Source organism: Fundulus heteroclitus, chromosome 9 (assembly GCF_011125445.2).
Source record: "Fundulus heteroclitus isolate FHET01 chromosome 9, MU-UCD_Fhet_4.1, whole genome shotgun sequence".
NCBI lineage: Eukaryota > Metazoa > Chordata > Actinopteri > Cyprinodontiformes > Fundulidae > Fundulus > Fundulus heteroclitus.
In genome coordinates, this window is record NC_046369.1 from 13196066 (window position 1) to 13223730 (window position 27665).

General features: G+C 38.0%; 1 protein-coding gene across 1 annotated transcript; it reads right to left on the bottom strand.

Moving 5' to 3' along the window:
- Positions 1-5535: 5535 nt before the first annotated feature.
- Positions 5536-27604, bottom strand: jak3 (Janus kinase 3 (a protein tyrosine kinase, leukocyte)). Its single transcript, XM_012882408.3, has 24 exons — positions 27527-27604; positions 20618-20821; positions 20392-20509; positions 19445-19562; positions 18742-18887; positions 18188-18482; positions 16023-16145; positions 15748-15905; positions 15544-15655; positions 15182-15362; positions 12979-13103; positions 12698-12829; positions 12486-12573; positions 12053-12177; positions 11685-11823; positions 11378-11529; positions 10299-10449; positions 9848-9975; positions 9513-9702; positions 8927-9051; positions 7710-7882; positions 6774-6891; positions 6581-6694; positions 5536-6475 (listed from the first exon to the last, which is right to left on the bottom strand). The coding sequence occupies exons 2-24, from the start codon at positions 20817-20819 to the stop codon at positions 6371-6373; spliced, it is 3318 nt and encodes a 1105-aa protein (XP_012737862.2). The 5' UTR covers positions 20820-20821; positions 27527-27604; the 3' UTR covers positions 5536-6370.
- Between the last annotated feature and the right edge of the window lie 61 nt (positions 27605-27665).

Below are 27665 nucleotides of genomic sequence, written 5' to 3' on the forward strand. Positions count from 1 at the left end.
CCCACCAATTAAATAATAATTAAAAAAATATCAGATGCAAACCACTCTTTTTGCACCAAATAAGGAAGCAAATTTGTCATTTAAACATTTAACTTGAACCGTGGTAATTAGATGTAATTAGATTTAGATGTAAATAGATTTGCATTCTGCTTTTAATGATGATGCTCTCCTCGAGCTCCAAGAATCTTTGGAGCGGAGCTAGACGGAGTAACCGCGGCTGTTGTAGGCTTTGCTTTTCACGGACTCACAGAGGCGGTCTTGAACGGACACGTACAGGAGAGGAGGATGTGGAGCTACGGGGTACGAGGACGCTCAGGGTTGTCCGTAATGTTGCAAGATTTACTTTATGTTGCAAAGTGCTTGAAATATTATAACAACCTTATTAGTTCAACAATAGAAATTGAAAAATGTAATCTTGACAGACCATAAATGTTATTATGGTATATAAACAGCTGAGGTATGCACATCAAGGCAGGAAGGGTTACATCCAGGCACTTGCACAGATAGTCTTAGTGGTGCTTAAGCACTTGCTTGAGAAAAGTGGCCCTTCAGCTGGAACCCAGTTTTAGGATAAACTAAGATAACCTTTTTGTCAATCACCTTTTGAGATGCAGATATGCTTTTGACGTCCGGCAGGAATTCTGCACACAACAGATCCAGACTAAACCCACACTGTTATTCAATAGTAATGTGAACAGGGCAAAAGCTTTAAAAACTTGAACTAGTAAAAAAACAAAACTTAAAATCACTATATCATTAAAATAAAATAAAATCATAATTCAAATCTCTGTCCTTTTTTTTTTATTCGTTAATATTTAAAAATAAACATGCCCTCTCTGCCATCAGTTTTCCCAAAAATGTTTTAATGTTTGACAGGCATTTTTTTTTTTAAATGTAGTTCTTGTGAGTTTCCAGAGCCGGCCTGTTCCACGGCAATCCCCTCCACCTTGCCCTGTGCCTCCTCCACCACACTTGCCCTTTGACCAGAAGTACCAGACAGACAGGTAATGCCAGTGTTCGCGGAATCCCCAACATTGTGTAGTGCAAAAATTCACCAAAAACACTGAACATAACCTGGTTCGAAGAACACATTCCAGGGGCAGGTAGAATCTGATTTTGTATATCCAGAAGACACACAGCTGTCCCTTTGTTTCGGTGTTTACGTCCCAATACAAGCATGCTCATCGTAGGCTGGAGAATAGCTTGTGGGTGAATTGTTCTTTTGTGTATCAGTTTGTTTGAGGACATCTGCTGAACAAGTCAGAGTGAATGCCTTTATCGGGTTACATTACATCATAAAACAGCTGATTTAAAATGAAATGTTATTTTCAGTTTGGAAAACCTTGAGAACAAGCTACAGGAGCTCATCTCCCCATGTTGACAACTTTAACAGCGTCTTCTGTAGGTTTGAGTACACACCTAACTCTCACACAAAAGGGTTACCTGACTTTTCTATTTCAGCTGTGCTCCCTGGACTCGTGGGAATAAGATCCTAACCGTGCCGTGGAGTCTCAGAGAGAGCCTGCAAGTTTGTGAAAAGACCAGATTTTGGCTAAATCATCAGTTGTGTCAAATGCAACAACTGTGCCCTTGCAGAAGGTATTCACCCCCCTTGATGTCTTTCATGTCGTCTGGAATTAAAATGAATTGTTTCAGAGTTTGCACTATTTTGCTCAAACATGACAACAGCTTTGAAGATGTTTTTTTTTTTTTTTTTTTTATTGTGAAGCCAATAACAAATGGGACAAAATAGTTTGCAGAGCCGTCTTTTGCAATTGCAGCTAGAAAGTCGCTTTGGATGCATTTCTATGAGCTCGCCACATCTTGCCACTGGGATTGTTACCCATTCCTTAAGGCTAAACGGCTCCAACTCCTTCAATTTGGATGGTTTTTGCTTGTGAACAGCAATCCTCAAGTCTAATCACAGATTCTCAATTGGATCTGGAGTTTGACTACGTCTTTCCCACACATTTAAACATTTCCCCTTAGACCACTCTAGAGTTGCTTTGGCAGTATGGTTCAGGTCATTGTCCTGCTCGTAGGTGAACCTGTCCCAGTCTTAAATCACAGGTAGACTGACGCATGTTCTGCTCAAGAATATCCCTAGATTTAGCACCTTTCATCTTCCCCTAGACTGAGACCAGTTCCCCAGTCCCTGCTGCTGAAAAGCATCCCCAAGGCATTAGTATGTTTCACTGTGGGGATGGTGGCCAAAAGGTTTAGTGGACGTCTGGAACCGCTGGGATGGTGCTTGACTCAAAATTTGTCAACTAAAAGCCACTGAACTGCCATCCAAGATCTCAGTGAAGGTGTTATTGATGGGGGGGGGGGGGGGGGGACTGTCTGATGTTCAGGAATTTCTCTCTAGTGAAAGAGATTATCGAATGGTGGCAGAGAGCAGAATAGGCACACAAAAACAAGAGAAGAACAAGAAAGGAAAGTACTGCTATGCGTGGCATCATTGTGACTCCTAATTTATGGGTAAGATTGGCACAATATAAATAACCTGACCTGAATTGCTGTACTAACACTGATAATAGTTGTGATCCTCATTTGGGATAGCTGACTCTCATAAAACATAATAAAATGATCAAAATAACCACAAGTGACCTCCTGATGTTGGATGTGATTTATTGGAGTAACAGGACCACTTTTTTTTATAGAAAAAACTGAATATATGATTTTTTTTAAATGTTCAGTTTTTTCATCAATGGAGTTTCTTTCAATACTTAAAAGAGTTGCAACAAAACTTGGTGAGGCGCCACACAAAACGAGGGGAAAGAGTGCTACAGAGCAGTTAGCACATTTCTAGCTGAAACAGGTTTTTCGACCACTTCTTTTCCCATCTTCACAAAAAGCTTTGCTTTGGACTTTGGCCGTAAGCATTAACTGGTGTGTGGTTACATAAAGCCATTATAATGCGGCTTGTCGTATCACTCCAGTCCGAAATGTAAGAAGACGGGCGAAGGATGTTAGTCAGAGAACGGTCGTAGAAAGGGATGATGAAGTGTGAAACCTTTTAAGCCCTGAGAGAATAAGGTGAGTCAGATTTAAACAAGAAAATCCACTACCTTATTTCAGGAAGTTGAATCAATAAGGATGAAAACATTGGGACTGAAATGTCATTGTCGAGACTAAAACACTCAAATAGAAACAATCAGTTTTACACCATTAAATCGTTTAGATGAAAATCGAGAGCAATGCAGTATTTTGAAGGAGCTAATGGTTAGAAGAATTAGAATGAAATATTCATCCCTGTGCAAACTGCAGAGCAAACTGGGATCACAAACACTGCCCCAGCCTCTAGCAAACTGATTAGGTTTTGTGTGATAAACTCCACTGAACTGGTGAACTGATCAAATTTGAGCGAATGAAACTAGGAACTGGTTTTAGAAGCTGATGAAACTAAAACATGACCGCATATGAAAACATGATATGACGACCTAAAACAGGACTGTTGTTGCATGCGGGAGGTGATGGCGCACCTGCCTCTAAGCCACTTCTCTGGGCTTCAGTCTGTTACCAATCACACTGACACCTGGTGGCCAACCCATGAAACTGCAGAAACTACCTAAATTACCGAGCACATTAGGGAAATCTTGCCAGTCCTTAGCAACTTTTGACAATTAACTAAAAATAAATTTGATAACTGATAATTATATATATATATATATATATATATATATATATATATATATATATATATATATATATATATATATATAAATAAATAAATAAATAAAACATTCATCAGCCAATTTAAGTAGGCATTCTACATCACCAGATTTAATAAGTTAAATTATTATAGAAAACTATTTATTTCAGTCACTCGGCTTACCGAGTTAAACACATCATATAGATAATTTACACAGGGACTGATGTTTTTAAGCCTGTATTTCTATTAATTAGTATGAATGTCCACTTACAGCTACCGAGGACTCATCATTTGAGATTAGAAGATTATATCAGACCCATAAGAACAATTTTAATACAGAGATGTGGGCCTATGAAAACTATGCTCAACACCTGCGAATTGGTTGTTATTTTTCATTGGTACATTTAAATAGAAAAAACAGCCTCTTCTGAACGCATTATTATTATTATTATTATTATTATTATTATTATTATTATTATTATTTGTAGTAGTAGTAGGTGTAGTATTAGTGTTATTATTATTATTATTAGTAGTAGTAGTAGTAGTAATAGTAGTAGTGGTGGTAGTAGGTGTAGTATTAGTGCTCTTATTATTAATATTGAATATTACTTCATTTTGGCAAAAACATGCTACTATGTTGATCTTAAAAATATTTCCACAGCTGTAAATGTTTCTACAGTAGACATTTACAGGATAAATTACAGCTGTTGTCGATTCATTGTAACGACGGAAAGACGTGACAGAAAGATCTTCAGGTACGATAGTCGAGTCAATATCTAAGTTTAAATGATGATGGTGCTTTTTGACCTCAACCACCTTTACTAAACAAAGAACCAAGACACAGCAGTAGGAAGTTTGAAAAGGTTTTGTAATGTATTTTTTATTAAACTGAGCAGAAATGTTCAGAAAATGTTCTACTTGTGCGTGCTATGTTTATGTTCTAAATTATATTGTCAAATTTTTTGTAAGACACAGAGTCATTAACCTGTTCATCAGATCCATGTTTTCTCAATCTAAAAAGATTTGCCCGAGTAGACGAGGTAAAAGTTCTGGGACAGATTCAGAAATACTTCCAATATGCCAGGTACTGTGTCTGGGTTACATACCAGGGAGAAGGCTTGAAGGAGCTCAAGGTTTAATCAAAATTATCCTTGCTGCTGGAAAGACAGTGGTCACCAACAAACCGACGTGAATTAAAAGAAACCAGGCAAAAGTAATTAAAGTATAAGTAACATTAATGTGATAGATTTTGATCTAATAAATTCAACATCAGCGTGGTCAGCAAAGTGTTGCATTTGGTAGCAATGTTTGGAGCACAGTAGCTTAACCCAGATGCACAGCAAGAAAATAAAGTGGTTGAAAATAATTTAGAAAATCCAAGACATGGAGAGATTAGTATACAAAATGAGGAAGGATCAAAATTGAAATAAACACGGAGCAAGTGGTTATTTATTATAGATATTGCAAATCTCGTAGCAGCAGTAAAAATATGAACGTGTGTTCAACATAAATTGTTTTAACAAAGTGCACCATGTGAATATGTAATAAAAAAATCACAAATTAAGATTTTAGTCAGTTTTTGCCCTTTTTATGCCTTGTTTCTGACCTAAATGTGATTGAAAACTCTTTAGTGGTCATCACAATTCATGCATGAAAGAGTTGATCTCAGATCTGGTAATGAAGATAATTAGTAGTTTTGAAATGTGCTTGGGACAGCTATCTTTAATATTTTATGATGATACGTAAAATAGGTCTTGCTGTATTTAAACTATTTCATTTAACAGAGGGAAAGTGAAGGCAACATATCTTTTAACTACAGAGACTAAACTGTTGTTTAGTGAAAGTTCAGTAGAGCAACCAGACACAGCCAATGCTTTGAAGCAAATTTATCTTTAATAACATTTCATGACAAATGTACAACAGGAAAAGTGGTATTTAAACGAGTAATAGAACAACAACATGAATATTTACTCAGTAAATCAGACCAAACACAAGGAAACAAACACTTTAAATGAAAATCCTTATTTTACCAAAATTATAAGTTTATTTAAAACATGAATCTAATGAAACCTAAAACATAATTTAAACTGCTGTCAATTCTCTGAAACACATCCTTTGTCTTATTTCCTTTTAATACTTGAGTTTTATCGACAAATAAAATCGAAGTCTACAGAAAAGGTGTATCCTTATATTTGCTGCATGAAAATTGTTTACATTTTTGCTTATTTTGGATTTAGAAATATGCTGTAAAAAGGTTAATTATCCATGATTATCCAACCAGTGACGATTATTTTTACTTAGTGAGTCCATTAGACCTCAACAAGGTGAAGGAAATTTGAAATTGATTTCCATGACCAGATTCATTTCATTGCTTTGCATCACTAAAAAAGTGATTTTACCTATTTCTGTAGGTAACGTTAAAATCTGCTAACCTGACTCTCACCAGTTGGATGTAGTTCCACACGTCTCCTCGCATATAATTTTAGGTATAATAAGCAACTTAAGTGACTTCCTCTGAAACCTCTACGTAGGCTCCTGTTAATGAGTAACAAAATATGTGCAGGCTTCCAAAAAAAAAGAAAAAAAAAAAGAAGGAAATGCTGCTCTGTCAGTGGCGTAGCTTTAACTGAGATAATAAATAAAATCCATCATTCAATACTGCTGCTGTAGATCAGCTGCCTCTGTATTATTTAGCAGGGCTTCTTTCCCAGATTTTTATCTGTCACTCTGGATCATATTTTCAACCTTTTTTGATAGGTCGCAGAACATCGGCCGCTTATCGAAGTCGTATGTCCAGCAGTCCTTCATCAGTGCGTACACCTGGGATTAATTGGGGGATATGTGATAAGTAACAAATGCTATCTGTAAAGCTCTGTAAAGACTTCTCTTAATGTAGTGTCTAATACTGACACAAAGTAAACATACCTCGGAAGGGCAGTTTGGAGGACTAGGTAACCTCCAGTTGTTCGCCAGCATGTTTGACAGATGCATCGAAATAGATGTCCCCTGGACGTTTTGTCCGATCGCTCGCAGACAAAGCTGAAGGGCACAGTTATCGTTGTTATTTGAAATGAACTTCCGACCCCTTCTCGAATGTAACGCTGTCCCAGTGCCTTACCACTTTGGGATTGGAGTTATTGTCGCAGTAGGAGAAGAGCTCGTGCAGAACGATCCCGAAGCTCCAGACGTCGGATTTGTGGGAGAATTTATTCTCATTGAGGCACTCTGGAGCTAACCTGCAAAACAAGCGGCAAGGAGGTTTTTTTTTTTTTCTTCTCAAAAGCTTTAAACACATTCAATTTTCACATTTACAATCGAGAAATTCAATTACAATACATGACATGAGATTTTGAGCCAGGTGAATAAAGTGACCTGAAGCAACAACAACAACAACAAAAAACTGCAGCAGAGCTCAAGCTGTTTGTCTAAACAGGTAAATATGTGTGAGTATTTTACATATTGCTGACTCTTCCATGATCTAAAAGATAAGCAGCTTAAAAAGTATGTGGTAGCAACACAACTACCTAAACAGATGTGAGGGCAAACGCCTGCAACAAGGCCGCCGTCTAGCCAGCTCTAAATAGAAGCCCTGATGCTCTTCCGTTGTGCTAACTGTGTATCAGCCCCGCATTTTGACCATCATGCCACATGCCATCCCCTTCATCTCAGTATCCTACTAACCAATAATGATAATAATAAAAAAAACACTAATGTTGCCCCGGCATAAATATGCCCACAAAAAGGAGCAGGATGAGCAAAATGCACACCTTTTGCATAAGGTTCTAACTTTGTGATTGTAAATGTAACCTAAAGGCCAGGAACACAGCACATAGTGATATATAATAATAAAAAAAAGATGCTTGATATATAATAAGTATTCTTGATAAACTATTTTTCTGTGGGGGGGGGGGGGGGGGGGGGGTTCTTTTATTTCTGCATTCTCACCTAAGACTGGACCAACTCCAAACATTTTTTTTTCTCTGCGTCTCTGTTCAAAAATGCTGGTAGTTGTACTTTTTTTCTTCCTTTCATGCACAATTAGGAGAGAATTTACCAGAAGAGGGGGCTCTGCCCAGGCTGTGAGAGGCGGTAGTACTCCTTGTCAAAGGGAAGAACTTTGGTCAGGCCAAAATCAGCGATTTTCACCAACGAGTCGTTGGCCACAAGGATATTTCTGGCTGCAAGGTCTCGGTGGACATAACGCAGCGTCTGCAGGTACTCCATCCCCTGCAAAAGTTAAAACAGGTAAGCACGCTGATTTTCCAGGTACTAAACTGGTCACAATTTGAAGGTGTTTGTTTTTTGGTTTTCTAATTTAGATCCATGTTTTTTCTCTGTGATTTATTATATTATTTAGGTCTTGCCATATTCTGTAATTTTTTGTTTTTTTTTGTTATTTGGGTTCTGCTGTTTAATTTCTCAATGTTTATGTTATGTTTATGTTAGATGTTTTCCTTGTTAATACATTTCTTTGCTTTTAGCTTTTTAGTTTATTCTTATGTTCCTTTTCACTTAGTTTTGCTCTTGCTCAGCTCCATTAATGTTTACTTCAGTCTAAGCCTTTGCCACTGCCATCTTAATCAGCTTATTCAATCCACCTCCATGTATGCTGTATTCTTTTTCAAGCCTGCAGGTTTTTGTTTTTAATATTAAAATGAGTCTTTAACACCCCAAGGCACCTTTGCCTGCCTCTCTGCAATTGGGCCATACTCCAAGAACAACAATTCTGATAAAACTAAAGAGTTCAAGAGAGCAAATAATTATCAATAATTTGGCCTTTTTCCAGTAGACAAGCTTTTTTTTATCCCAGTTTTTCTTCTTACGTAAGTTTTGCTGCACTGCGAGTTAAACATGTCTTATAAAAGAACACGGTCAGTCCTGTTCTGCTGCCTTTCGGTTTCCTCAGTTTTGTTACGAGTGTGTTTTTTTTTAATGAGCATTTTTTAATCCTTTTAACGCTGAAAGAAGGTAATGTTTTCCCCACTCTGTGTAAAGCTCTAAACCCAAGCAGCTGGTATTTGAGAGAACAAGCTGACCTGGTTCAGTCAAGATTTGCATGCTATCACAATGTTGTGGTAAACCAGCAGGTATCAGTGTAACGTCATTCGTTTTGCATTTGGATATAAAAATGCAAAATCTATTTAATCCTCTAGGACCCATATTCTGTGATAGTGATGATTTGACCTTCACCTCTTTTTTTTTTTTTTTTTATAAAACACAAGTTGCAATGATTTTTATTTATTTGCGAAGGGCCTTATATGTGACCCTCACCTTACAGATCTGAGAGGCAAAAAGCAGCATCCGCCTGGTGGTGATGTTATATCGGTTAGTCCACATGTAGCCATTCAGGCTGCCATAGGGCAGGTACTCCATCACTAAACTCATACTGAGGCGACCTGTGAACAACATAGCAGTTAAACAAACCAGGCTAGGTGAATATTATCTATCTATCTATCTATCTATCTATCTATCTATCTATCTATCTATCTATCTATCTATCTATCTATCTATCTATCTATCTATCTATCTATCTATCTATCTATCTGTATATATATATATATATATATATATATATATATATATATATATATATATATATATATACATATATATGTGTATGTATATATATATATATATATATATATATATATATATATAATCTAATATGTGCATAGATGCATCAGTATGTTTCAAAAGTCTCTAAAAGCATGTTTCTTACATGAAAAATCTGAGCCTAGTGTTGAAACATAACAAAAAATTAACAATGGAGAGTGATTTTTATGTTATAAACTTTATCCTCTTTTAAGAAAGAGGGTACATTTTAAGGCCTTTCTTGTTGTGTTGCAGTGGTTTTTACCCATGCTGTAGCAGACTCCTCTGTATTTGACGATGTAGTCACAATGTAAAACACTGAGAGTTTTAACCTCCTTCTGGAAATCCTCTTGATTTGAGATTTTGTTAGGCTGCAGCTTCTTCACAGCCACGAGCTCGCCGGTGTTATCGCCCAAAGGATCATATCGGCAAAGCTCAACGCACCCAAAGTTTCCCTGCAAATACAACCAGATGATTCTGGCAATTACTGTCCTGCAAAACTCAAACGTGGAAGGCTGACTGAACATCTACCATCTAGACAATGCTTCTAATGTCTTTTTACACTTAGAATTTAGATCCTTTTTTTTTTTTTAGACCTACTTTTCCCAGTTGGGAGATGTAGCACAGGTGTCTCTCCTCAAACTGTGTGTGATCATGTGTAGCAGGGTTGGGCGCTATGGACATGGGGCTCTGTGTCACCGGTTCAGTGGGGTGAAGTATCACGTAATCTGTCACAAAAACATACAAAACACACAAAGCAGCCACATTACGTACAGTAAAACAAAATATTTGGCGTATATATATATATATATATATATATATATAAAAAAAAAAAAATATATATATATATATATATATATATATATATATATATATATAAAGACACAGACTGAGTAATATCCAGCATTACGGAATTAAAAAAACGACAAGTGAATCTCTTTAAGAGTCGACACAGGTTAATATTTCTTCCAAAAGGTTTTTGAAAAAGAAAAGAGATGAGTAGAATAACAGAGATTACTGGCAGCGTATTGCTCAATTGTAGATTTACTACCTGATGTGATGAGACTGTTGAGCTGACGGATGATACTGCGACACGAAGGCCTGAAGGCGGCGTCGTACTCCATGCACTGACCGATCAGATCCGCCAACTCCGTCCACTGGGATGGAGGCAGCTGCTGCATGTTCTCGTAAAAACTCCTCTTCTATAGTAAAGACATTAGCAAACATATCTGTAGGTTTGCCTGACAGTTGGAAAATTGTGGGTCCGATTACAGCTTCCTCCTACAGCTTCCTCCTGCATATGTCGATGTGCCCCAGGGCAAGGCATCTAACCCACGGCAGCTCACTCTGTGTAATACAGTGTGCCCCAGTGGGTGTTTTAAGTTGGTATGGGATAGTAATGCATTTACCACACTTGCACCTGCGAAGCAGTTTGGCCAAATCATTTTACTAACTGAATTTTGTCTCACATGATCCCACTGATGTGTAGGGCTTTGCGCATAAATACATTTTTATTTAACTTTGCTCCAAACAGTCACAAAAATGTATTAACAGAATGACCATAAGTGCATAAAAAAACCCAAACAATTAATAAGCAATTTACTTTTGCCTAACTTTGTAATTTGTAGGTACCATGAAAATGTGTTAAAGAAATCTCTGCTTTCATGGTTGTGAAATGGCTCTGACACTAAACTGCACCTGAGATAAAGAAGATGTTGGTTTTACACAGTTATTCGTCCTGTTTGTGCTTTTTTTTTTTTTTTTTTAAAATGCAAGTAGGAAGCCCTCAATATATTGACATCCCAACCTTGCAGGAAATTGTTTGTTCTCCTGTCTTTAGGCAAATGTATGAATCTGCTTATTAAGAACAACCGGCAAATAAAGCTGCTTGATTCATAAAAATAAAAAAATTAAAATATATTGAAAACATAAAAATGGCTTTCTAGCCTTTAGACACGTGGCTTGTGCAAATGAGAAAATTTATTTAAAATACGTTCTGTGAATCTGATGAAGTGTGCTAATTATCAGGGAGCATTCAGGCGTCGGTGGGCCTGCTCAGACTTAACTGATGGAGGATAAATTGATGTCTGTGAAGCTGCACAGCCTCTACGTTTACATTAATGACTGTACCTGATCTAGGTTCCAGCCCCTCAGCGGGGAGTTTCCATCGTTGAAGATTTCCCACATAGTGGCACCAAAGCTCCACTTATCACACTCCAGCGTCAGGTTGTCTGGGGCCTCAAGCACCTCAGGGGCCACCCAGGGGATCCTGTCCAGAATAACTGAAAAAGAAAAGGAATTCATAACTCAGATATGAATTCAGGAAAAATCTTTATCTGGTCCCAGAACAACTTATTGAGGCATATTACATGTGATTTATGATCTCATTAGGCATCCAAGACATGATGTAAACAATACATATATATTTCAATTTTACCATCATTGCCCATCATGACCACACTGATGCCCGGGTCACTCAGCTTGATGAAAGGAGAGCTGCCCAGCGAGGGGTCACCTTCTCTTGCAAGCAGCAGGTTTTTGGCACAAATATTGCCATGAACAATGTTTTGCTCTTCCTGCAAGTCAAACAAGTTACTTCAGATCAACAGAAATGGGACAAAACGAAGTGTGCAGAATACAATTTAATCTCAAACACTGATGAAAGCTTTTTCCTACTGACATTTGCTGAGTATCTCCAATTGTAAAAAAAAAAAAAAAAAAAAAAAAAGGCTTTCATGTATGACAAGAGAACTAACCTAGCCTGCAGTAGACTCTCTTATCTGCTTTGTGAAAAGACTTTCTTACCAGAAAGTTGAGTGCACATGCAAGCTGTTTGGCTATGCTGAGTTTCCAGCTCACTGAGACAGATGTCCCTCTTTTCAAGTAGAGGTCAAGGGCTCCGTACTTCACAAACTCCTGAACCATGACGTCTGTAACGGCACAGCAAGATCTGTTTCTACAGCTGGACCTCCAATGCAGACTCTCAGATGCTCACTCACGTGCACAAGGACTGAGCGGGGTCACATGAGGACTGAGCGAAAACAGCTCATCCCAGAAACTGATTTCGTCAAAAAGCTAATAAATGGCAGTAAAGTAACCCTTGCTGACAAGATTTGATGTTGCTTTTGTCTTGTGCTGATTAAGACGGTCAAAGCTTTTTTGTTTAAACAACGCGTTCAGACGTTTTGTTAAAAGTGCCGAAACTTTGAGAAAATCCCGCAGCTTGGTTTTAACTTACTTTGCGCTCCATGAACACTGACGCCGTAAACATGGAGGAGGTGCTTGTGAGAAATCTGGCTCATCAAACTGGCAGCTTCGAAGAGTGACTGAGAAAAATAGATATAGTAATATGATGCACAAAACATGCATCTAAAGGGAACTTCAATTTGCTGGATCTTCAGTCAAGAACTTATCTCCCAATAAAGCTTTTTTCCCCCCACAGAAACCCACCTCCCAGCAGTTCTTGTAAGCAGAATCGAGCTCCTTCAGAATAACTTCAGTCAGGTGCTTTTCTCCCTCACGGATGTCGGTTTTGTAGCCCTTAAAAATCCGAGTGAAGGAGCCCTGTCCCAGGCTCTCACTCTGACAGGAAATATGAACAGATTATCCTATAAAGTATTCGTTTTGGAAGCTTTACTCATTTTAAAAGTCTTTACAGTAACACCTAGAGACTTGAATAAGAATGAAAATGACATGTTACGTTAGCAGAGGGGCCAGATCTAAATACTTACCCAACTGAGGTCACCAAATTTGATCATGTGGATCTGAATGTGACCGAACTTGTTTCTTTCAGCTGTGGGTGACCCTTGAGGTTCAAACAAGCTACTGTTTCGTACGATTACGAGATTGGTGAGTTCTGCAGAGACAGAAACAGATACGTTCATTCCCGGTTGGAAGCAGATATTTCCATACACTGTATGAAAAGACATTAAATGAGACGAAACGTTTCCTGTTTTAGGTCAGCATGGATAACCTAAAGTAGCTGCTAAATGCCAGACTAATAAGAGAGAGACTTTTTAAAAAAATAATTTTTATAACTTTCTTCAAATGCAGAAGTTTACATTGACCGTGGCTACTATGCATCAATTTGAAAAAGCCCAGATGAAGAGGTCAGACCTTTTTAAGCTTCAAATGGGTTACTACACAACATTTCAGATACTCAGGGGCATGGCTGTACTTGCATTTCAAGGCAACACAAAACATATTGTTTCCTTTTGGGATGTCATGGAAAAGTAAAAGAATTTAGCCAAGATATTAGGAAGAGAACTGTGGACCTATATACGCTTGGTTTACCCTTGGTGCCTGAAGCCGCCTCGTTCATTTGTTCCAACAATTACAGGCGAGTATAAACAGCATGGGACTGTCCAGCCATCACAGTGCTCAGAAATGAGGCAGGTTCTTGGTTTCAGACATGAACGGGTTTTGGTGTGTATAGACTTCAGAGGAGCGGCGAATATGCTGTAAAGATGTTGACTGAAGCTGGTAAAAGACTGTTTTATCCGCAGTTAAAGAAGACCTGTACCTTCAGGGTCCAAAAAAGAAGAAGCCCTGACTCCAAAAGCAACATAAAACTAGCCTAAATGCAATTTGCAAATGCACTTCGGGACTTTTTTCAGAGACATGTATGATTTGATGAATCTAAGTGTTTAACCGTAAGGACCATTGTTATATTTAAAGGAAAACAGGAGAAGCTTACGAGCCTGAGACATCATCCCTATTCTGGAGTACGAGAGTGGCAGTATTGTGTTGTGGGAGTATTTAGCTGCAGAAGGACCCGGTGCACTTCACAAAACAGATGGCATCAGGAAGAAATAACATTTTGTAGAAATATTGAGGCAACATCCCAAGAACTTAGCTAGGAAGTTAAAGCTTGGTGCAAATCGGTCTTCCAAATGGACAATGACTCTGAGCATACAACAAAATTACTTACAAAGTAGCTAAAGGACGACAAAGTTAATGTTTTGGACTGGGCATCTCAACGCCCTGATCTCCACCCCACATAAAAATGTATGCGAGAGAGCTGAAAAGGTTAGCACAAGAAACCTCCCTCACTTTGTTACTGTAAAGGTTTTAATTAATTTTTTGAGTAGTTTTTAAAGCAGTTCTACCAAACAATAAGGAAATGTATGTGAACTTCTGAATTTGTTGAAAGTTCTGACATTTTCTCTAATTATTTACAACTAGTAATGGTTTTGGTAATATCGTTCGACAATGGGAAAAATAAGATAATTTGTCTTTTTATACAGATTATTTAAATATTTGGTTTCAGTTGTATGTCATTCTTTCTGAGTCAGTTTGTATCATCGATTCCAGAGATGACTCTATATATTCATTGAAGCTGCATTCAGAATGTAGCTTTAACTATTTTTTTTTATAATGTGGCCAGAGAGTAGGATCAAACCAACACATTGCATTCCTGTAGCTACACAGACGCAGTAAAGAAAGCATTACCAATCTGTTGTGCTGACTGAATGCATAACAGCCTTTTTTACTGAGTCTAACATCAGATCCACAACCCCTTTGATAAAACATGAGTTTTAGCAGCATAAATAAAAATGTGCATAATGTTTGGACTTTTAGGAAGAAGTCCCTACAAATAAAAACAAATGATTAATGTGAATAGAAACTTATGGGATTTTAAGATTTTAAGAAATCATGGAAGGTTTGCAGTGATTGCATGTCGCAGTTCAATCATCATTAGAAATAATTAAAAAAACAAAAACATTTTGAAATGAATTTAGCTAATATAGAAAAAAGACTTTTGTGCATTACATGCTGTTCAATGGTCCAATAGTCATATGTTACATAGCTATTAATCTACCAAATTGATGAAGCGCCTCCAGAAAGCTGGTGTTAACTCTCTGTTTGCTCCTTAAAGCTTTAGATTTACCGAAGTGTCCCTGAACCAACATAAATTTTGCAGGAGAAACATACCTTTGGGTCGAGGTGGACAGCAGCAGGTTAACTTGACAGGTATTTCGGCCAACAGCAGCTTGTTGTGTTGATAATAGTTGGTGAGTTCCCTCAAGCTGGAAAATAATTTTGGGACACCGGGAAGACTGTAGTTCTCATTTTTTATGATGAGACAATCTTTATAATCAAGTCCAAGTGGGGTCTGCAGAAATAGAACCAGTTGACTTAATTTAAAATTTACACAAGTTTTAGATTAGAAGCAATTACAGAAAATAACAGGGATGGGTTTTTTTTTTATATCAGCTAAATAAAGTGCACAGGAAGCTGCACAGAAAATAATAAAAATAATGAGACTATGACTCTTTATCTCTCATTGTCTTTACCTGAACACAAACGGTGAGGAAGAAGTTCTCATAGTTCTTTGGACTCTGCCGGATAAGGAAGGTACCACCTTTGCATCCTGACTTTTTCAGCTTGCTAACTGCAAACTCTGATCTGATTTATATAAAATATGATAGAAATACCTTCACTCGAATACAGTCATCAAATTAAGCATCCTTTAAAAAAAAAAAAAAAACAAGACTCACGTGATCGGGCCATGACAATGGTTTTTGAGTCCCTCCAGAAGGCTTGGCGGAGCAATGTCTTGACAGAAGAAGTGGCTTGAGTCTGTGGTTAGTCTGAAGTAGCCATCAATCAGAGACATAAATGAAAGTGCCTCTTTGCAACTCTGGAAACTGGCTTCCTATAGCGAGAATTGAGAACACAAAATGGTCCAAAAAGTAAATAGATATATTTTTGTAATAAATCCTCTTAATATAAACATATAAATGAAGAAAACGTCATGTAAAGAGGTAGTTACCAAGTATCTGTCATCCTTCCGAGTTATCGTTACCATCCTGCTGTCTTGGGGGACCATCTCATTTAAGATCCTCTTCATACTGATATCTACAATTTCATGGAAGTCACAGAAGGTCTGCCATTCCTAAAACAAATGGGAATTTTAAATGGCTGCAATTAAATGATTTGGGAACAAGTTCTCTTTCACTACTAAGAGCCACAAAGTAACATCTAACCAACAGGATGGAAACATGCCACCATAGAAACAACAAGCGCAACCACCAGTTGTTTTTCTTTTTTTAAAATGCCCACAAGTTTTAGAGCCACTGTTTCCTGTCTTGCAAAGTATGTTGGCATATTGAAAAACACCTTATGGGGAAGAAATGAAGGACATCAAAAGGAACGCCTGTACTGAGTATGTTACTTTTACCTGTGAGGTTAACTCTTTGTTTTATATACACTTTTTCAACCCTGAATGTCTGGGAATTAAACTTTAAAGCCCAACACAGAAGGATTAAGCCCTGATGGCAGCAAGCCCAGATATAGTATTCCAGGGCAGCTAGTTAAGGCATCCACTGCAGAATGATCTTATATCCAGTTTCAATTGTTCCTTGGTAAATGCAGTAGTGTAAGAGATTATGAGATTACAGAGACTGTACTGCAAAATTGGTTGCCATGGAAATTACAGATAAACGAACTCTGAAGGCAAAGTGTCTGACGTACTCAGACTGAACATAGTGACTGTTATGGGTGTTATGTGTCAGCAAGGACGTCTGCATTACTACATGATCTTCTCCACCAATGAGATGAACGGAACGCTGATATCATACTGGGAACGCTCTGAATGGGTGGATACATACTTGGTATTTAATGTCTGTTTGTGAGAACAAATGGGGTTCTCAGATACCAGTTACACTGTGTTGTTATGATAACCCAGTACTGAATCTGTAAACATCCCTCTGTCTTTTAGACTAAATATGGTAAAATATAGTTACGGGTTGAAGAGTATTTTTATTACTACAGAAGTCTACAATAGAAACCAAACTATTGCCCCTCGGTCCAAAGGGCATGGACTTGACAGAATTTTGTTCTTGCTGTAATTCCCCTCTGTCCCTCAAGTTCCAGGGGTATCGCCTTATATATTGGTTGTCCCACATGCCAATCATTCTGACGTGCTCACATAATGCCAATGTCCGTGCTCATTCCTTAATAGTTTCCGCTTGCTGGCTGAGCATGTGCACTTCAAGTGTTTATATATCTGGTTAGTTTAGCGGCTAGATTAGCAGCTAGGTTAGCAGTTAGCTGTTCATTGTAGCTCCTCTGCTCTCACCGTATACTTTGAACATGGCTGACAGTTGCATGAACCAAACCATGTTCATGTTTATGAGAAGACGAGGAAGGCCTAAGTAGAAATTAATAAGACCAGAGCGAGGTAAGCCTGTCTTGCGCATGCGCAGTTATTCAAAAGGGACTTGGGGAACCTTCCTGAAAAATGGCTGATCCTAACTTTGAAGTCAAAGTGAGTGAGTGGATGGGGAACTCTTGACTCACTAAAAAACTTTATTCAGTCTTCAGGCCAAAAGTCTTCAAACACTGAGCTAATCTACACTGGGATGCCTCAGGGCTTTGTCTTTGGCCTGTCTTGTACACAGCTTCACTTAAGACTGAGTTGTCACAAATATGGACGTCACCATCCTGGAATATGATGATGAGGTTAGAGTGCTTTCCTTGATTGATGGCAACATCTGATCTTTAACAACATTGATTCAGTTGAAATTATCATGGACTATGTCAAGGAATAATTGATAGTTTATTTAAAATGTATCAATGACAACATATATTACCTTTATACCCCGTGCAGTACGGATGACTTCTTCGTTGCTAATACTATCAACTGTATAACTAGTTCAAAGGGTAAATAATGTCACTACTACATCTGTCTTAACCTGTCCTAATTATTCTGAATTCCCAAAAGAGTCATAGTTGACACTGGAATTGCATCTATCTATAGCTATATCGATATCTATATCTATATATCTATATATACACACACACACACACACGCATACACGCAACAAATCAACAGACTGTGAAATTATTATTAATTTTTGATCATACCAGAAGGACTAAACATTGAGCGCAAATGGGTAACCATCATTATGTTCAAGCAATACAATTTGCTCTTACCAGGGCACGGTCAGGGTGACTTGTTTGAATTCCAGTCTCCCCACAGACTCGTAGGAGAGTGAAAGTTGCTTCAGAGTAGGTGGAAGAACGGTTGACTTTGAAGGTTTCACTCCCAAGCGAGGGCTCAATGCCAGCCAGTTCAATTAGGTATTTGAGTTTCAAGCTGTACTCATCTACTGAGCATTTGCCAAGCTTCTTCAAAAAACGCTTAAGGGTGTTCCGGATTCGAAAGCGATCCAGGCGGTTTCGTTTCTGAATGTCGTCTCGATGTGACTTCGGAAGGCATGATTTATAGCTGAGGAAGAGCAATCCATGTAAAATTGAAACAAAAACAAATATTGTATAATTGTACAAAGAATTTGGCAAAGTAGTGTTTTAAATACTGTAAAGGTTAATGTTTAGATTGAAAGTGCTTGTCTGCCAGCTGCCAATAGATATAAAAAACAAATATACCAAACACAATAAATAGAAAAAAATTAAATGCATTCGCCACATTTCTCCATCAATCATTAGTCTGAAAACTGAAAAAAAAAACTTTATTTAAAAGTAGATACCTGACACTCTTGCAGAGCTCTCTTATAGTCTGTCTTCGCTCTTTAGCCATTCTCCACAAGTCCAACACAGCAAGGCCGAGGCATTCCTCCTGGGTGCTCAACGGTGGAATGATTCCTGCTTTACTCGCAATGAAGTCACTTCGCAACTACATACCAAGAGTCAAAGTCAGTGACCGTCATTATTGTGCCATACATGTCTTTCTTTCTGACCAAAACAGATGCAATATTCACTCTTATTTTCCATAATTACATTTTTATACTGAATAAGCTAAAACCACATCTAATAAATATCTTCTTCTCAGATGTTAATATACATTAATTGCCTGGGACAATGTCATCACAATAAGTATTTATTTAAGTTGTTGAAATCTGTACCCTGCAAGATGCTTTCAGTAGACTTTTTGTTTCAGTCTACAGTTGTCTTCCTCTGATTTGATTTGAGGATATGTAAAATAGTCCATGTTAACCTCTGATTTTAGTTGTATAACTGGTTTGCATATATTAAATGAGCATCAATATAATTTAAAAAAACTTTAGATAAAGCAACAAAACGCATAAGGTTGTATATGGACTAAATGGAAGATTTTCCCTTCCTTTGCACTGGTGTGTCATTTTGAGAAGATTGATACAAAAAGAATAAACATATTACACCAAAGGAATTACAGCCTTTAATGTTAAAGAGGATGACTCTAATGTACTTTACCTGAGCGAAAAGGTAATCTATGACGTTGTAGTCAAGCACTGGACTGATTCTGTCCTTTGTCAGACTGTAGCGGTAAGAGGTTCTTGATCCCTGGCCAAACCAGTTTTCAAAGAAAAACCTGAAGAGATAAACAAATCCATCGGTCTTTCTGAATCAAAGCCAGTTTAAAATGGTTATTACCTGTCCTTAAGTTTGGGAGCTCTACTTCTGAGCAAAGAAATTAAAGTGAACCACATAATTGCTCTTGGTGGTTTTATGCAGTTTATAAATATACTAAACACCTTCTGTAATTCAGCATGCACAATCTTTACTGCTACCTTGTTCCAAAGTTTGTTGACGTGATGAACAAAATATCCATTTGCCTTTCAAATCAATTAAATCCCATGTTTGGTAATGATTTCTAGCCTTGTAAGAAGTCCAATGATTACAAAAAATGGTGTAATGAGCACAATAAGTTCAGGTCCTAACAGGTTAGATTATTTGCTAAAATATCTTTTCATGGTCAGGTGGCCCTTTTTCTTTCTTTACTTCAGACTGCCAAACCTAAGCACTATTGGTCAATTTTTTGTTTCTGAACTACACTTAAGCTCTTCCACTCATTTCTTTAGCTTTGAGAAGCATGTTTTTACATGCCATTCTGACATGTTTTTGTAGAAATGACAAGTATAAAAGGTTATGTTGGTTCTGAATATGAATATTTGCAACATAAGTGCAAGGAAACAAGCAGTATTACTCATTTGTAAAATTTTCTCTCGAAAGATTACAAATAGCAGAATTTGCATGTGTTTATTGCTTATGTTATTACTCCTCTTAGCTGATTTAGTAGTAGTAATAATAATACTAATATTAATAAATATATTATAATAATGATAATAATAATAACAAATAATATTTCACAGCATAGTTTTATAAGTGTTCATACATGTTTTTAAAATGTTGAAACTTACCTTACTCTAAAGTGAACGGCTAAGTTTTCATCTGAGTCGAACATGTGTGATGGCGGATACCAAAATGACAGATCTGCAGAAGCTAAACCAAAAAGGCTCAGGTACACTGGTAAGATTCCTGAATAATAAAAAAATACAATTTCACATGACTATATTGGACAACCAGAACCAAATATTTACCAAAATCTTCCGCTCATATTCTTATTGTTTACTAATGAAAACTTGCCAGTTCTCTTTCCTGCTTGGATGCAGACATCTTCTGCACTTATCTGTCCAGGTGGAATTTGTATTGGTGTCGTATTCTTTGGATCAGGAAAAAAGTAGATGTGCACTTGTAAGCCGGCTGCCACACTGGAGCTGGACCTCTGACTGCCCCCCCGGTCTCTGACTAGGGGGGTTGACTCTTCCTCTCTGGGATTCACAGGCATGTCTAAGAATAAAAGCGAAAGCTGCATTCAAATGATTGCTTCAATTTATTTCCATAAGAAGCACATTTTGGTTTCACATCCTCCAGTGAGGAGATGCATGACCTCAGGGAAACAGAACAAAAAATATTTCAAGCAGAAGGCGATCAAACAGTGATGCTAAAATGCTCAGCATGAGAAATAATATGTTTGCAGAGCTATTCTTTGCACTAAAGCTTTCATAAAACATATTCAAATCCCAAAAATAAAGTAGTGTATTTAAGTCTAAGAAAGAGCCATAGCCTTAATATTGAGTTGGTTTTTATGAATAAAAAAATGTTAATGAAAATGTTTCCTTTTCTCTGATGTCAACGTTCTGTGGAACAATAACACTGGACATCTGTCTAAATATGAGAAAAATTAGATATGCGAATCCATAAATAATAATAAACTTCATGTAATAATAAGATTGAGGTTTGAATGTAACAGTCTTTTTCAAAACTTAGCTTGGAGCTCTATATTGAATGTAAGAAACTACATACACTGGAAATTATAAAAGTTGCCAAATCTTGAATGAGGTAATGTGCTAAATCTTTAAATCATTGCGTTACTAATTTTGGAATACTTTGTTTCCAAAAAAAGCACACATTGTTTCAATCTTTCAAAAATAATATTGACCAATATTTCTAGACTTTCTGAAGTTTATCTAAAGCTGTTTGGTACATCTATATGTGTGGTCTGCATTGTGTCTTTGGAATAACTGATGAAACTAGACAAGTGGATGAAAAGAAAGTGTTAGGCTAAAAACCTGCCTATATGGAGAGTATCTGAAAGTTTGTCTTATAAAAAAAAAAAAAGATTACACCTAACAGCACCTGAGAGATGCATCATCTTTCAGTCAATTATTATTTTTTTATTTGTGGAACACTGATTCATGTCTTGGGTTAGGGAGTCTTCTTGTGCATGAATGATGCATTGATCATCCTCAGAATACTCAGAAAACCGTGGATCAAGTACAGTTTTCTATTTATGAAAGCAAAACACACAGGAGGAATGACTCCAACATTAAACACAGGAAACAGTAAAAGAAACAACAATAAACAAACAAACCCACAATTTACCAAAAAAAAGGAATAAGCTGAAGCAAAGCTAATTCTTTCCCACCCTGTTTTATACTTACAATCTTTACAACCTACCAGGTTCTTCACAGTACATATATAAATCTTCAAATCAACATAACAGCATAGGATTTTATCATTTTATATTTTAAGGCTCTTTTAAAGTTCACCAAGAAAGGACATAACAGAAAACCATCATTCAATTCATTCCACAGTTTCACACCAACAACCGAAACACATCTAGACTTTACCTGGCTTTTCTCATTTGCACATTCAAGTAAAAACAAACTAAGCAAATTATATTTATTTTCTCTTAACTTAAATAATTTCTGAATACCAGAAGAAATATTTTGTTCTCTGTTTTATACATTATTTCCAGTATTTGAATATAAACAATATATTTGAATTTTAATGTGTTGCTTTGAATGAAGAGTTTATCAGTTAGTTCATGGTATCCCACCTTATTAATAAGTCTTATAGCCTTTTTTTGCAACTTATCTAACCTATCAATAATTGTTTTACTTTCATTTCCCCATACTTCTGAACAATAAGACAAATAAGGCATTACCAAAGAGGAATATATAATATGCAGGCCTTTGATATTTATGAAATATTTAATTTTAAGCAATATTCCAATAGTTTTTGCAACTTTATTTCTAACATATTCTATGTGAGGCTTCCAACTAAGTTTATTGTCTATAATAATCCCTAAGAATTTTGTCTCATAAACTCTTTCAATTTCAATACCATTCATGCATAACTTTACATTGTTATGAACCAGAGAATACCATAAATTTAGTTTTTCTTTCATTTAACGACAACTTATTGTAGTCAAACCATGTTTTCAACTCAGCTTTCAATGTATTCTCATAAGGCTGATAAAAGGCGTGTTTTAGTTTTCACTTTCATTTTCTTGAGACTTGTGTGTTGCTCTGAGATCCAAAACAAGTCTTTGTGCGGTAACTCTCTTTGTGTAATTGTTTGGACAAAGAAATTAATCACTTGAGTCAAAATATCCCCTGAGACGCTTTGAGAAATCCTAGAAAGTCCCAGTTACCCAAAACAACCAAAAGTCTAGTTGTTGTTGTTATGTTATGCGTCATCATACACTAATGTTTTGAGTATAAAGCTCTGAAAATTGAAAATAGTTTTAGTATAATGGCCTTGGTTTGAAAGCAATGATCAAGTATAAGAAGCATTTTATTTCTGTGCTTCAGTTTGACATTTTTAGAACCATTCCACTTATCTGAGATTGGATCAATAGGTCCAGGAGAGAATCCCAGACATCGCTCTCCTCAGCAACATGTTCCAGCTCATTTTTGGGCATCCCAAGACGTTGCGAGGCATTTTTGGCCCAGCTTTTTCTTCTCTAGCTTAGACTGGAGCAACGTCTGCATTACGGCAGATGAATCCCCCAATCTGTCTGTCCATCTCCTATTCCATCCTACCATTACTTGCGAGCAAGACTCCAAGACACTAAAACTTCTCCACTTGAAGCAGAGGCTGATCCCCAACCAAAAGGGGTTGGGGTACAGTCCACCTTTTTATATATATACCTTTTAAATTCCGTGGTGTCAGACATAGAAGAGCTGACTCTCCTCCCAGTTGCTTCACTGTCAGTAGCGAACTGTTTCAGTGCATGATGAAGGTCATGGCTATAAAAAGCAAAGATAAGATCCTTTGGATCCCAAACCAAACACCTCCCTCACCACTCATTCCTTAACATCCTGTTTCTGTACACCTCAAACAAAATCAGTGACAAGGGCAGGCCTGGCGGAGTCAAACGCATACAGGCTCCACTTAGTGCTGAGAACACAGAAACGGCTCTTCTTTTCTAGATACAAGAATTGGATAGCGCTTAAAAGCCACCTAGATAAGCCATACTCCTGCAGCACCTTCATCCTAAGTTCCACATCCTGGATCCGAGGTTCAACAATCAGGCAGAGCCTCCTCTCTAACACATCAGAGTAAGCTTTCCTAGTGAGGTCGAGAAGTGGGATCCCTTAATATTTGAATCACATTCTCCAGTCCACTTTCCTAAACATTTTGACCATCACCCCAGTTTGCCGATCCAGCAGTTTTGTCAACATTGAAGGGAAGTATAAACCATGACACCCCTACAATGTCCACAGCCTTCAGAAACTCATGCCAAATTGTATCCATGCCTGACGCCTTACTGGAGGGGAGGCTAACTACCTCAGCAACCCCTGTCACAGTGATGAAATCATATTCTCCTGAGTCCTCAGCCTCTGCCTTCTCTATGAAGAAAATGGTGAAATGATTAAGGAGATCCTCAAATTGTTCCTTCCACCGCCTGACTATAGAGTAGTTCACGCGTGACGTCATGTGTGACGTCCGCGTTACATCCGGGTCCCGCGGGTAGGCAAAAGCAGTACTGTTCCCGTTTACTATCATTACAAAACGGGTGATTTAGAGCGTACTTTAACTTCATTTATTTTTGGAATCTAAACAATGCCTACAACTTGTTGTGCTCCCGGTTGCACACAGAGGCATTCCAAATCGTCGGATGTATGTTTCTGTCGTTTACCAAAGGACGAAGTAAGAAGAAAGAAATGGATACTTTCAATGAAAAGGAGGCAGGCAGGCAATCACAATGGAGTGTGGGAGCCATCATACCACGACAGAATTTGCAGTCTACACTTCATCTCTGGTAAATACAACTTAATTCTGCACTAGTCATTGTTCTACTTAAATAGCGGCGGAGGGGAGGTGGCGATGCGCTGCAGCAGCAGCACGCCGGATCACTTTAGTTTTCTTCGTGCAATCAGTGTGCAATAATGTTCACCACACAGCGGCTGCATTATGCCCCTGTTTACGCTGCAACATCGCCGACACCCCCACCAATTTTAATAAGACAAAAACACCAAAATAATCCGTAGTGAACAATGTTTTTTTTAACCTACTGGGCGGGTCTTCCTCTCTGCTGAGACGCGGTCTGTGTCCGACTCCGCTTTCTGCTGTTACACAAACATATCTGAACATCCATCCATCCATTTTCTGACCCGCTTAATCCCTCATGGGGTCGCGGGGGTTGCTGGTGCATATGTCCCGATATGAAATAATTGTAGCCGTCCAGTGGTTCCAGGGGCTTTCATGCTATCTCGTCTGTACTGGCCTGCGTGTTTATAAGGCAGCTGTATGTCGCGGTACGGAACACTTGGCCATCATTTCACAGACTCGCTCCGTCCCTTCAGGGTTTTGCTGTGTGGATCTGGCAATCTGATACCATCAACCATCAACTTACTCTTAAAACCATCTTGTGATACATTATCTAAAGGAGAAAAATATGTAGAGAACTCGTTGTTTCCTTTGTTTGCGTCCGCCTTTGTGTTCGCCTTTTGCCTACCAGTCCGGCACGCATGCGCGAAAACCCCGGATCAAAACAATAACAATGAACTGGTCTATATCCTCGGTCCAGGTCTGTAGTTTCATACCAAAGCATACACAGCTTGGGATGGTCTCTGTTCCCCAGAACTTCATTGAGGCCATCCAAAAGTCTCTCTATAGCCTCTCTGAAATCCTCCCATGCCTTTTGTTTCTGCAATCACAGAAGCCACAGTCCTTCTGGCCACAACAGGCACGATAGCCTTCAGGTGGCAGCCCCAAGAACTCACATCCGCAATGGAGTTCCCGAACCATTCCAATTGCATATCCCCAGCATCCCTCAGGAGATGAGAGAAATTCCCTTGGATTTGTGAATTGAAGATTACTCCAAAGGTTCCTCAACCAGATGTCTGCCGGACAGCCTACCCTGCCACCAGATCTAATTCACCCAACTGTCCAAGATGTACCACTGCAGGTCTGATGATATGATTACAATATCGATCAACTACCCTTAACCCCCATGGCCTGCTATCAAGTATACTTGTAGACCACCTTGTGCTCAAACATGGTGTTCGTAATGGACATTCTTTCCCTTGCACAGAAGTCCTAAAACAAAACACTGCTTGGGTTCAGATCAGGGAGTCCATTCCCCCCAGTCATACCCCTCAAGGTTACCCACATTGTCATTGAAGTCCCCCAGGAGCACCACTAAACAGACAGCACCTCTTCCAAGGCACAATGCAGAGACTCTAGAAAGACCTGGTAATCATAACTACTGTTCGCTATATAAGTACAGACAAAAGTCAGTCTTCCCTCTTGCAGCCTTAAGTTGCAAAGAGGCAAACCTCTTGCTTAATAGGGAAAACTCCGAAATCAAGGCATTCAGCCGGTAACAAGTGAGAATCCCAACTACCATCCCACGATTCTCTCCGGAGTAGAAGAGAGTCCAGGACCTCTCCAAGTGTAGGGTTCTAGAGCCTGAGCTGTGGATATAGAGTCCAACTACCCACCAGGGAGTATTCCACTTTGCTGAAGCCAGTACATGTTGCCAGGGATTAGCAAACCAAAGTCCCCTTGCTCATCTGCCACCTAACTTGTATTGCCCACAATCCCAATGTTCCTCTCTACATGTGGTGGGCCCACATAAAGGGCAATCCAGTAGAGGCATGGCTGCAGGAGGGTGCCCCAGTCTCCCTGATATGGACAAGATGGGCCTGTTTTTGTGGTCTACATTTTTAAAACCTTGTTTAATATATGTTTAGGAACACGTCACAAGATTATGCCAACTATACTCACCAAACACAATTCATTATCAGATGTACACTATGTAGGTCCAGGAAATGGCAGATGTTAATAATTAGATTAGACATTCATTCAGATTATTTCCTCAGATTCTCAGAGAAAATCCATTTCTTCGAGTTCTGTATGAGGTTCTTATTCAGGAAGGCTCAGGAGACAAGAGGAAACGTCTGTTTATTTAAGATAATTCTCTAAACAAGGCAACCTTTAACAACGTTTCCATATTTGAATTAACCTCTATTTTTTCTGTCATATTTGTTATTAGATGTTGTGCTTCCTGTGGTTTGGTTTATTTCTGAATATGTGTGATCACTTCACATTTTACATATATTTTTGGATTATTGATTGTTTTGTTAGGATTAGAATACAGAACCCTTTCTATCCAATATTTAATATTGCCTTGCTACCAGAAAAAAAAGTTGCTTTAAGAATCCCTTAACTGTTTGTAAATCTGAAGCAACTGAACTTTTCACATTGCCATGTGGTGCAGCATTTGCTTGTGTTACACTGTTTTCTGGCTGACTTCAAAGTGGTTAGACATCACACAGTTAATAATAATCAAAAAAAGTCCTGTGGGGATTCCCACTAGGTTTCTATGAAACTAATTGCCATGTGTTGCTGCTAAATAAGGAACAAAACAGCATATAAGACACAGAAACCCTTCGTAAGCTTATGTCACATTGTTTCACATTTTACAATTGTTTTTTTTTTAAATGACAATTCACACTAATAACTATGTTTCTCACTGAATCCACACTGAAAAACATCAGATTAAGAGTATATGATTACTATGAGGTTTACAAAATCTAAAGGTAGACATTCACTGCACATAAATACCGGTAGCTAGAACAAAACAGAGTCAAATTTCAATTGTTGTTAGTTAAAACTGATATTTCCTAGCACATCATTTAATAACTCCCAACTTTAACTCTAGACAAAGAAAAACTAAAGTCGAGGTTGAGCTGTTACCTTTTACATGTCTTTTCACCAATTCAGTAGTTGTTTCCTGAAAGTTCGAACTTTCCTTTTTAACTTCTGCGTTTCTTACTCTGTATGTCACCATGAGCATGTGTGGGTGTTGACAGGAAGTTCTTTCTGATTTCCTGAT